Raw genomic sequence first — 12,562 nt, forward strand, 5'->3', positions numbered from 1 at the left:
ATGGTGGGAGGATTGATTCTTTGACTAAGCGTTCTATTCTCCCCCTCGAAATATGGCCTAAACGACAGTGCCATAATTTCGATGAGGAATCAATTCTCTTTCTTTTCTTGCTAGCAGCTGCGGGTATTGCATTCTCAGCATTATTACATTCAGCATTCACATTCTCAGACAAAGATAATAAATAAAGTTTGTCTTGTCGGAAGGCAAGACCCACACATTTATTATTTAACTGTAGCTTACAATCATTCTTGCTGAAATGGCAATCAAAACCATAGTCTGACAAACATGAAACTGAAATTAAATTTCTAGCTAAAGAGGGAACATAAAGAACATCATGCAACTCAAGGGTGAAGCCACTAGCTAAATCTAGAGATAAATTTCCTATAGCTTGAACTTCAGCTTCAACACCAGTGGCCACCTTAATCTGTCTTTCTCCTCTTTGAAGGGTTCTCCCTCCACTGAATCCCTGCAAAGAGTTTGCAACATGAACAGTTGCACCTGAGTCAATCCACCATGTGGATCTAGCATAACTTAGATATAAGGATTCATCAACAAAAGTTATAATGTCCTCACCTTTCACTATGCAATGTTTCATGAACTTAGGGCAGTCATGCTTCCAATGCCCTGTTTCATTACACCATCTACAGCGATCCGGGTCCTCCTGCCTGTGCTGGTTGTCTTGCTTTGGGTGTGCTTTAGGCTGTGAAGTGCTTCCTCCCTTGTTCTGGGAGGTGGAGGCATCTGGAGCTTTCTTGTTGTAGAATGGCTTCTTGTTCTTTCCTTTCACAAAGTTCACAGAACTACCATTTGCATTCTTGAGCCTTTCTTCCTCTTGCACACACATAGCAATCACCTTCTCTAAATCCCACTCCTCTGGCTGTGTGTTGTAGTTAACAACAAATGTCTCATACTCTTTAGGAAGTGAGTTTAGAGCTAGGTGAATGAGGAAACCATCAGCAAGGGGCATCTTTAGCTTCTCTAACTTGGCTGCCATGGTGCTCATGCTCAGAATGTGCTCTCTCACACTCCCCCCTGTGAACCTCATGTTAGTGAGTTTCTGGATCAGGGTGGAAGCATGGGCTTTGGTTGAACCAGTAAACTGATTCTTCACTTTCTCAAGGTATTCTTTTGCTGTCTCACATTCTGGGATGGCACCTCTTAGGCCCTCTGTGATGGTTTTCTTGATGACAATCTTGCACTTGCGGTTTGACTTTTCCCACTTGTACTTCTCAAGATCATACTTTGCTCTGATGGGAGCAAAGTCTCGCTTCCGATTAGCAAAAGCTTCATCGGTCTCATTCTGAGCCCTTTCGGGCTCCTCTGGCTCAGTGGGCTTTGGCTCCTGAAGAGCCAAATCTATCTCAGCAAGTGCTAGAGCTGCATCAAGTTCCTCGCGCCACAGAACATAGTTCTGTCCCGTCAGCTTTGGGATTGCACTAATGAAGTGCATCGCATTGAGTGCTTGGTCTGAAATTAAATATGAGAAAATAGTGAGAACATTGACATTAAATCTAGAAAAAATAATTGCATATCTTAATTTAACGTTGGTCAAAATCAAGATATACAAAAATTAACTCTCTACATAAATTCTAATCACCGTTGGGCAGAATAGAATAAATGCATAAAAATAGAACTCGGAATTTGCAATATTGCTATTATTAACGTTGGTCAAAAAATAACAACATCACAAAAGATTCTAGGCTTTAAAACTCGTGTCTCAAATTAAATATCTCGTTGGTTCAATTTAATATGAGAACGAAATAATAACTTGCGCAGCGGAAAAACATTAATTTACTTGCTATTTTCAGAAGCATAGCTAGCTGACTGTGCTTTCTAATTAATATACACGTTGGTGCAAATTAAATAGAATTTAAAACTGAGCTAAATAAATATTTAAATGCTTCTGAAAATATAATAGAATGTAAAAGGGAGTTACATGCTTAGACGGGCCGCGGCCAACCATTTGGCCCATGGCCACTTGCGGTCCGCGGCTAGCAGCTCAGGCGCTGGCCCAGCAGCGCGCAGCGCCCAGGCCCAGTCGTTTTTTTTTGTTTGCTTCGGCTGGCGGCCCAGTAGGGGAAATGGCCCACCCGCTCGCTCCTCCCCCGCGCCCAGGCCGCAACCTGGGCCTGGGCCGGGAAAGCTCGCCCCCGCCTGGGCCGAAAGCGGCCCAACATCGTTTCTGGCCAATCTCAGCCATTGGATGAGATCCGACGGCTGTGCTTGGATATCGGGTGATCAAAAACCCCATCCAGCTTGCTACACCCGAAAACCCTAGCCATTCTTGCCTGCACCCTCTCTCTCTTCTCTCTGTCTCTCTCTCTCAGCGCATGGACAGCAGGGAGCCGCCGCCGCCGGCACCGTGCCCGGCAGCAGGGCCACCGCCGTCGCCCTCTCTCTCTTGCTTCTTGACGGCGCACAGCGCCTGCAGCAGCCGCGGCCGAGGTGGCCCGACGCCGGTGAGAAGGAGCCGCTGGTGCCTTTCTTTCTCTTTCTCTGTGCTTTTCTCCCCAGCCCACACCGCGCCCCACAGCAGAACGCTACCGGCCGGAGAAGGAGATGGCGCCGCTAACGGGTCGCTCGCCGGTGCGCGCGCTCGCTCACTGCGGAGCGCGCCGCCGTCGAGCGTTTCGTGTGCGGTGCCCTGAGCTTGCCCGTGCGTCCCGCCCGTAATGGAGAAACGGCCGGAGACGAGGTCGGGATAGGTGAGTCCCAGGTAAGGGTACTCCTTCCCCTTGCTGTTTAGGGTTAGGGTTTTGAAATCCCCTTCCCTGATCTGGTTCTTGTGCTAGGGTTGGGGTTTTGGATCTGAGCGCTAGGGTTAGGAATTCGAAAATCCTCTCCTTCTACTTGCTGTTCTTGCTGGGTAAAACCCGAAAACCCCGATCTATTACTAGATCGGCTGATACCATTGATAGATCTACAGGATCTACTAGCAATAGGATGAACGGGGTTTCGGGATAAAACAATGCATACAGTGACATTTATATATATGTGCATACACTAGATCTATTACAATTTAGTAGAAACATATAGATCAATAGTTTAGGGTTTCGACCGTCGTTGGCGGAAGGAGCAGATCCGGAGACGTCCATGGCGTGAGTGTTGGTGCTGCGCCGATGTAGATCACGTCGTCCTTCGGGCCTCCACCGGCACTGACCGACGACGGGGTAGGAGTAGAACGGAGGCGGCGCGGTGGTGCTTCCCGACGCCACTGCGCACTGCCGATCGGAAGGCCTAGGGTTTGTCGAGTGGGGATGTGTGCACGGCGAACCTCAAGTCCCGTGCCTGCGGCCCCCACTCCTGTTTATATAGCGCAGCGCGTCGGGGGCCCACCAACCATGGATCGGTTGGGCGCCCCCGATCAGGGCGCGATCCAGAGGGAAAAGGCCCCAGCCGTTGGGCTGGGCCTGAGATCAACCTAACACAGACAACCAGAGCTTCAACCTCCCCATGTTGCAAGACGTGTATCTCAACAAAAACGAGCTCGCCGGCACGGTGCCACCAGGCTTTGGGGCGTGCAAGTACCTATAGAACTTCATTCTGTCATACAACCGCTTCACCGGTGGAATACCGATGTGGTTGTCAACCTTGCCGGAGTTGACGACGATCTCCCTAGGTGGTAACGACCTTTCCGGCGAGATCCCCGCCGACTTGAGCAACATTACCGGCCTCACCGTGCTAGACTTCACCACGAGTAAGCTGCATGGGGAGATCCCACCGGAGCTGGGCAGGTTGGCGCAGCTGCAGTGGCTGAACCTCGAAATGAACAACTTGACAGGTACCATTCCGGCCTCCATCAAGAACATGTCTATGCTCTCCATCCTTGACATATCCTACAACTCCCTGACTGGATCTGTTCCACGAAAAATATTTGGGGAATCTCTTACCGAGCTCTACATCGATGAGAATAAGCTCAGTGGAGATGTCGATTTCATGGCCGACTTGTCAGGTTGCAAGAGCCTCAAATACATCGTCATGAACAATAATTACTTTACCGGTAGCTTCCCCAGCTCTATGATGGTGAACCTCTCCTCCCTTGAGATCTTTCGAGCATTTGAGAACCAAATAACCGGACACATCCCTAGTATCCCGACACATCAGAGCAGCATCTCGTTCATTGATCTTCGTGACAACCGATTAAGTGGGGAAATTCCAAAATCAATCACGGAAATGAAGAATATTAGAGGTCTTGACTTGTCTAGCAATAAGTTGTCTGGGATTATCCCCGTACACATCGGCAAATTGACAAAGTTGTTTAGCTTGGGCTTGTCCAACAACAAACTCCACGGCTCTATACCAGATAGCATTGGAAACCTGAGCCAGCTACAAATATTAGGATTATCAAATAACCAGTTCACTTCAGCAATACCCCTGGGGCTATGGGGTCTTGGGAATATTGTGAAACTTGATCTGTCTCACAATGCCTTGAGCGGCTCTTTCTCGGAAGGTATTCAAAATCTGAAAGCAATAACTTTTATGGACCTTTCTTCCAACCAACTCCATGGCAAAATACCACTTTCACTGGGAATGCTCAATACACTGACCTACCTAAATTTATCAAAGAACATGCTCCAAGATCAAGTACCAAATGCAATTGGTAATAAGCTAAGTAGCATGAAAACCTTGGATCTTTCATACAACTCCCTGTCTGGTACAATTCCAAAGTCCTTTGCCAATCTCAGTTATCTCACAAGCCTAAATCTCTCTTTCAATAAACTGTATGGACAAATCCCAGAGGGCGGTGTGTTCTTAAACATCACTCTACAATCATTGGAAGGGAACACTGCACTGTGTGGCCTGCCACGCCTTGGGTTCCCACGCTGCCCAAATGATGAGTCCAACCATCGCCATCGATCTGGTGTCATAAAATTTATACTTCCAAGTGTTGTAGCAGCCACTATAATAGGAGCTTGCTTGTTCATCCTGATCAGAACTCATGTCAACAAGAGGTCAAAGAAGATGCTAGTCGCTAGCGAGGAGGCAAACAACTACATGACAGTCTCCTACTTTGAACTTGCTCGTGCCACAAATAACTTCGACAATGATAACCTGCTAGGAACTGGAAGCTTTGGGAAAGTATTCAGAGGCATACTGGATGATGGGCAAATTGTGGCGATAAAAGTCCTAAACATGGAACTGGAAAGAGCCACTATGAGCTTTGATGTTGAGTGTCGTGCACTTCGTATGGCTCGACACCGAAACTTGGTTAGGATACTCACCACCTGCTCCAATCTTGACTTCAAGGCACTAGTGCTCCCATACATGCCAAACGGGAGCCTAGATGAGTGGCTGTTCCCTAGTAACCGTCGTGGGCTAGGATTGTCCCAGAGGATGAGCATCATGTTAGATGTGGCTCTGGCACTGGCTTACCTTCACCATGAGCACTTGGAGGCAGTCCTGCATTGTGACCTCAAGCCGAGCAATGTGTTACTTGATCAAGATATGACGGCTCGCGTAGCCGACTTCGGCATTGCAAGGTTGCTGTTGGGCGATGATACTTCCATAGTTTCGAGGAACTTGCATGGAACAATTGGTTATATGGCACCAGGTACGTAACTGTCTGCAACTTGATAGATAGTAACTCATACTATCTCGTCACTTATGCTGCATCACTAACAATGTCGATCGCTATTTGTTTGCTTTGCTGTGAACTGGCATAACAGAGTATGCTTCAACCGGTAAAGCGTCAAGGAAGAGTGATGTTTTTAGCTATGGGATAATGCTTCTCGAAGTCATCACTGAGAAGAAGCCCACCAACACCATGTTCAGCGAAGAGCTAAGCCTGAGAGAGTGGGTCAGCCAAGCTATTCCGTCAAGACTTGCTCATGTCGTGGACCATACCATCCTTCTTCTAGACGAGGAGGCAAGAAGCAGTGGAGATGTCCAACGCGCCAGCTGGTCATCTTGCCAAGGATCTGGATCTCCCAGTGGGTGGAGCTGCGTAGCGCAGATATTGGACCTGGGTTTACAGTGCTCCTGTGACTTGCCTGAGGAGAGGCTGTCAATGAAGGATGTGGCTGCCAAGCTCGCACGGATCAGAGAAAGTTTACTATCCTCCAGCTGATTGGGTCTCCAACTGAAGGCATGGTGATTGGAGCAGGCAACTACAAAACGCATTTGCAGTTTCAGGCCCATATGCAGCTTGAGCTCTGCAGATTTGTTGTTCACTCGTCCGTAGATTTTTGTTTTATTTAATAATTAATGTTAAATTATAGATTAATTAAGTTTAAAAAATTCAGCTTGTAAATTACTTTTTAACTATGTTTTTAATTTTATAAATAGTTTATATTTAGTACTTTATATATATATATCTAAATATTTGATATAACGGTTACCGTCCGTTATGTGTGGGCTATGCACGTGTGTGTCTGTAGCTGAATTCGTCTCTGTCGATATGGCTGAGCTGGAGCCAATGGTTTGCTTGTTTGATTTGGTTGTGCCACGTCAATACGTCATCCTCATCCTCTCCGCTCCACTCGTCTGCTGCCGTTTCTTCTTCCTTCCCTCCTCCGGGCATCCGGCGGACCAAATCAGACCGACCATACGTCCATTGCCGGCGAGCCACTACCTACTCCAGGGATGCTATGCCGCACGCGCTACTCGCTCCAGCGCCTCCAACCCCATCCTGCCTTCCCCGGTGGCGCCACCTGCTCTTGCTCATGCTCTTGCTCCCCGCCTTCTTCCTCCTCCGGCAACCAGCACCAGAGGCTCCATCCGGCAGCCGCCTTGTCCCCAGCTACTTCCCGCTCCACCGCACCACTCACCCACGCACCTGACCATGACGACGATGGCGCCTCCGACGACGCCCTCCTGGCGCTCCTCCGCGCCCATGACACCGATGCCGCCTACAGCCTCTTCTCCTCGATGCCTTCTGCCCTCCCTTCCTCCCCCACCACGGCCTCTCGCCTCCTCGCGCAGCTCTCCTTCAATTCCAACGGCCCCGACGCGTTCTCCCGCGCCGCCCGCCTCCTCCAGAGCCTCCGCGCCCGCGGTGCCCTCGACCTCCTCGACGCTAACTCCCTCTCCCTCGCGGCCGCGGCCGCTGCCCGTTCCCGCGACTCCCGCCTCGCCCACTCCCTCCTCCTATACATGCTCCGCCAGGGCCTTCTCCCCGACCGACGCGCGTACACCGCCGCCGTCGCCCGCCTCACGCCGCCCACCAAGGCGCTCCGCCTCTTCGACGCCGTCCTCCGCCACCTCCGCCGATCGCCACCAGAGCTCGTCTCCCCCTCCTGCCTCCCCGACGCGGCCGCATTCAACTCAGCGCTCAGCGCCTGCGCCGACGCCGGGGACTGCCGCCGATTCCGGCAGCTGTTCGACGCAATGAGCGAATGGAGCGCCGCCGCCGATGCGCTCACCTACAACGTCGTCATCAAGATGTGCGCGCGCGCCGGCCGAAAGGACCTCGTCGCGCGCGTGCTCGAGCGCATGCTCTCCTCCGGCCTCGCCCCCTGCGCCACCACTTTCCACTCCCTCGTCGCCGCGTTCGTCGGCTTCGGTGACATCGCCACGGCGGAGAGGATCGTGCAGGCGATGCGGGAAGAGCGCAAAGACATATGCTTACTGCTCAGGGCTGTCGCTATGGATTGCGACGGTGCGACTGACGTCGTCGAGGAGGGTGCCGCGCTGCTCGACGACATTGTTGCCGGGAGCGAACAGGAACTGGGCGCAGATGAGGTGCCTCTGCTCCCCAAGGCTTATCCGCCCAACGCCAGGGTGTACACCACGCTGATGAAGGGATACATGAACGCAGGCCGCGTCGACGATGTCGTGGCCGTGCTGCGCGCGATGCGGCAAGAGGCGCGGACGGCGCCCGCGAGCCGGCCGGACCATGTGACTTACACGACGGTGATGTCGGCGCTTGTCGGCGCGGGCGACGTGGCGCGCGCGCACGCCGTGCTGGACGAGATGGCCGCGGACGGAGTTCCAGCCAACCGCGTCACCTACAACGTCCTGCTCAAGGGGTACTGCCAGCAGCTGCAGATCGGCAAGGCCAGGGAGCTCTTCGAGGAGATGGTGACGGACGCCGGCATCCAGCCCGGCGTGGTGACGTACAATACCCTCATGGACGGGTGCGTGCTCAGCGACGACAGCGCGGGCGCGCTAGCCTTCTTCAACGAGATGCGGTCGCGGGGCATCGCGCCGTCCACGGTGAGCTACACGACGCTGATGAAGGCGTTCGCCGTGTCGGGGCAGCCCAAGGTGGCGCACAAGGTGTTCGAGGAGATGGAGCGGGACCCCAGGGTGACGGTGGACAGGGCGGCGTGGAACATGCTGGTGGAAGGGTACTGCCGGCTGGGGCAGGTGGAGACGGCGAAGCAGGTGGTGGAGAGGATGAAGGAGCGCGGCGTGCAGCCGGACGTGGCGACGTACGGCAGCCTGGCGAAGGGCGTCGCGATGGCGCGCAAGCCAGGGGAGGCGCTGGTGCTCTGGAACGAGGTGAAGGAGCGGTGCCTGGAGGAGGCCGACGAGGAGCTGCTGGGGGCGCTGGCGGACGTGTGCGTGAGGGCGGCCTTCTTCAAGAAGGCGCTGGAGATCGTGGCGTGCATGGAGGAGAAGGGCATCGCGCCCAACAAGACCAAGTACAAGAAGATGTACATCGAGATGCACTCCAGGATGTTCACCAGCAAGCACGCGTCGCAGGCGCGCCAGGACCGGCGTCGGGAGCGCAAGCGCGCCGCCGAGGCCTTCAAGTTCTGGCTCGGCCTGCCAAACTCCTACTATGGCAGCGAGTGGCGGATCGAGCCTGTGCTGGATGGCGATGACCCAATTTGACTTGAGCCACCGTTTCTGCTATGAGCACTGTACCCTGCTGCATGAAGGGAATTTTTCTCAAACTTACAAAAGGAAAAATATACTTCATATTTCTTGTACAACCTAATCAGGAGTAGTTTTTTTTTTTTTGGTTGCTGCAGGCAGTTGTTATCTGAACGGTAGAAATAATTCATTTTACAATCGAAAGGAGAATGGCAAACAACTAGCAAGTGCAGATGAATGTAGTGCGAAGCTGGGACGTCAACCAGGAGAAGGGTGAACGAAAGTTTTGGATAGTACACCCAAATTCTTCGGTGGTGAACCAAACTAACCGCTAGAGGAAGGCCTTGTTTAGTTCAAAAAAATTTGCAAAATAAAAATAGTATCATTTTCGTTTGTATTTGATAAATATTATCCAATCATGAATTAACTAGGCTTAAAAGATTCGTCTCGTCAATTCCGACCAAACTGTGCAATTAGTTTTTATTTTCGTCTATATTTAATACTTCATGCATGCGTCTAAAGATTTGATGTGACGGGAAATCTGAAAAATTTTGTAAAATTTTTTGGGAAGTAAACAAGGCCGAAAGAGATAATGCTTGGCTCAACGGCTAGTTTGTGTTGCAAGGGCACGAGATTTCTCTGTTGTGGTCACTGGATCTATTCGATGCTTACTACTTCTTATCCTGAGGCAATTGCTTCTGTTGGAACTAGGAGGGAGCCAGGTAACCGAACAGATCCTATATATATCCCCATACACGTCCATTTGAAGTGTGTTTTTTGAGGAGAAAGTCCATTTGAAATGTGTTAGAGCTTGTTAAAGCTATAGTCAAGTGGAGTCTCTTTTTTCTTAGTGCTCTAGCCACCATACACACTTAAGAGAAAATTAGGCGATCGGCGAAAGTGTTTGGTGCCTCTCTATTTTGTACAGGAATATGACATCGGCAAATTTCTCGGCTTTATGAGTTCCTTAGTTCCAACATAGCCAGTGCGAGTCAGGTTTTCACCATAGGTACTTGAATTTCTTGCTGAAGAACCTATATATCTATGCAAGGTTTTGGTAACTACACAACAACATAATTATGCCTGGCCCAAAGATAAGAGTACGGAGTTTGCCCTGGCTTCATTTTCTCAGCAATCATGGATAGAGATTATGAAATAATTCCTGTTATATTAATATTACAACAACCAAGTTTATCAGTCTGCCGGGCAATCTTCTTCAAGGAATTGCAGTAACACATAAAGTCAGTTCAACAAACGCAGAAGCCTTTGATCATTGGACTCAATCTCTAGACTGAAATTTATTTTCTTTCTTTCTTCCTTTGTTTTTTGAATTTCTCCTTCCTTTGTCCCCTAAAACTTACGCAGTTTATTTAAATAAAATTCACTGTAGGGGCAAAAGTCCCTCCAGATTCCTGGGAAAAAAAATATAACAGCTGCTAACATAAATAAGTACATTACAATATATAACTATAACTACATATACTAACTAGCGCATTATGTTCGACTGACCTTCGTTGCTTGCTTGATTGCCAGTTTGCCACACTGAGGCCTTGTTTAGTTCCAAAATTTTTGGCAAAATGAGCACTGTAGCAATTTCGTTTGTATTTGACAAATATTGTCCAATCATGGACTAACTAGGCTCAAAAGATTCGTCTCGTCAATTTCGACCAAACTGTGCAATTAGTTTTTATTTTTATCTATATTTAATACTTCATGCATACATCTAAAGATTCGATGTGACGGGGAATCTGAAAAATTTTGCAAAATTTTTGGGGAACTAAACAAGGCCTGAATCTCAAGTTTTCCATTGTTTGGAAAGTCAGTCAGCATTTCCATGTTTGACTAAAATCGTGATGTGGAATGGCGTGCTCGTGTGCATGAATCTGAACGCGTGCAAGTTTATCGGGCTCAGCGTAACATGAACTCCTGTTCCAGTCATGCCGCCCTCCAGTCCTGCTCCAGACGCCAAATTTTAGGAGCAGTACATGGTTTCTTGGCCCCGGCCTGTTCCTGTTCTGTTACGGCCTTGTTATTTCCACCCTAAAACCTAAAATTTTTCAAAATTTTATGTCACATCGAATCTTTAGATATATGCATGAAATATTAAATATAGATGAAAATAAAAACTAATTGTATAGTTTGGTCGAAATTTACAAGACGAATTTTTTGAGCCTAGTTAGTCCATGGTTGAACAATAATTACCACAAACAAACAAAAGTGCTACAGTGTCGTGAAATTTTTTCCCTCATGAACTAAACACGGCCTTACCCATATCTTGTACTAGTATCAGCAGCATCTGTCGACAGAAAACGCAATAAAGTGATCTCCCGCTGAAAATTAAAGTTAGTTTCTAAATGAAAAAACTCCCCCAACTAACGTCCATACATGGATTTCTTTGTACCAAACCCACATATATCCAATGTGGGGGTAGAATAAAGAAGCTTAATTTAACACAAGTTGCTTGCTAGTTGGCACGGTATGTCTGAAGGCAGTTTCTTCGAAGAAGCAAGTCGTCATTATTTCCAAGAAAGCAACAGCGTGTGAGGAAGAAAAGGAACCAGCTTTCTGACCATGGCCTTGTTTAGTTCCGAAAAATTTTGGAAAATGGACACTGTAGCATTTTCGTTTGTATTTGACAAATATTGTCCAATCATGGACTAAGTAGGCTCAAAAGATTCGTCTCGTCAATTTCGACCAAACTGTGTAATTAGTTTTTATTTTCGCCTATATTTAATACTCCATGCATGTGTCTAAAGATTCGATGTGACGGGGAATGTGAAAAATTTTGCAAAATTTTCTGGGAAGTAAACAAGGCCCATATTCAACAAGTTGGCTTCAGACCGCTTTACTTCCAAACACTGGAGCCAATTGCACGTCCAAAGTTGTTTACAAGAGCAGTCAAGACACATTCATATTCTGTCCATCACTCATACACAGTGGCGGAGCTCGTCAATTTTGACGCCTAGGCCACTGTAAGAGTATACATACTGTCTGCCCCAAAGCAAGATAACAAAAATAGCCAGATTAATATCTCAATTTTAAACTTAAATCCACAACATAATAGATGGAAACATGAAAATGGATTGAAATATCCACTCGCACTCGACCATCTAGGGTGTGTTTGGTCGGAGAGCATGAGAGAACCAAATCGTTCTATCCCTAGTTATGGGGATAGAATGGATCTATTCTTGTATTTGGTTAGAGCAACGAGCCGCGGCTGGGAGGGATGCATGAGTGCAGGACAGTGGAAAGAGTCATATGAGCACATGCCAGTAGCCGAAGAATTATACCTTTAACACTTGAACAACCACAAAAAAGGACGCGCTCAAATAGAAAACAAAGCAGAGCCGGACGGTGCCCTAAAGCACACTACGAGTTGGAATTAAGAACTTGAGGAAACCATGAAGGAGAACAACACTACAAGCGACCACCTGAAACAAGAGATGAGAGAGGATGACCATAGACAACCCATGGTAACAACTATAGGAAAAAAAATTGAACATGAGTACTGAGAGGTTTTGCTCCAAGAGTAGGGCCAAGGCCCTAGCGCATTGTTTAGTTTCTGAAAAATTTTGGTTTTTGCTACTGTAATATTTTCGTTTGTATTTGACAAATATTATTCAATTATGGACTAACTAGGCTCAAAAGATTCGTCTCGCAAATTACAGGCAAACTGTGTAATTGTTTTTTTGTTTATATTTAATACTTTATACATTCGTACAAACATTTGATGTGATAGAGAATCTCGAAAAATTTTGAGTTTTTGTTGGAACTAAGGCCTTGTTTAGTTCTCAAAAAGTTT

At 48.3% G+C, this 12,562-nt stretch overlaps 2 protein-coding genes across 2 annotated transcripts; both read left to right on the forward strand.

Moving 5' to 3' along the window:
* LOC8068055 (receptor kinase-like protein Xa21) lies at positions 3,434–6,193 on the forward strand. The gene is made up of 2 exons (XM_021455932.1): positions 3,434–5,551; positions 5,667–6,193. The coding sequence occupies exons 1-2, from the start codon at positions 3,577–3,579 to the stop codon at positions 6,065–6,067; spliced, it is 2,376 nt and encodes a 791-aa protein (XP_021311607.1). The 5' UTR covers positions 3,434–3,576; the 3' UTR covers positions 6,068–6,193.
* On the forward strand, positions 6,430–8,884 carry LOC8063101 (pentatricopeptide repeat-containing protein At3g09650, chloroplastic). The gene has a single exon (XM_002456145.2). The coding sequence runs from the start codon at positions 6,583–6,585 to the stop codon at positions 8,776–8,778; it is 2,196 nt and encodes a 731-aa protein (XP_002456190.1). The 5' UTR covers positions 6,430–6,582; the 3' UTR covers positions 8,779–8,884.

This window comes from Sorghum bicolor, chromosome 3, assembly GCF_000003195.3.
Source record: "Sorghum bicolor cultivar BTx623 chromosome 3, Sorghum_bicolor_NCBIv3, whole genome shotgun sequence".
Taxonomy (NCBI): domain Eukaryota; kingdom Viridiplantae; phylum Streptophyta; class Magnoliopsida; order Poales; family Poaceae; genus Sorghum; species Sorghum bicolor.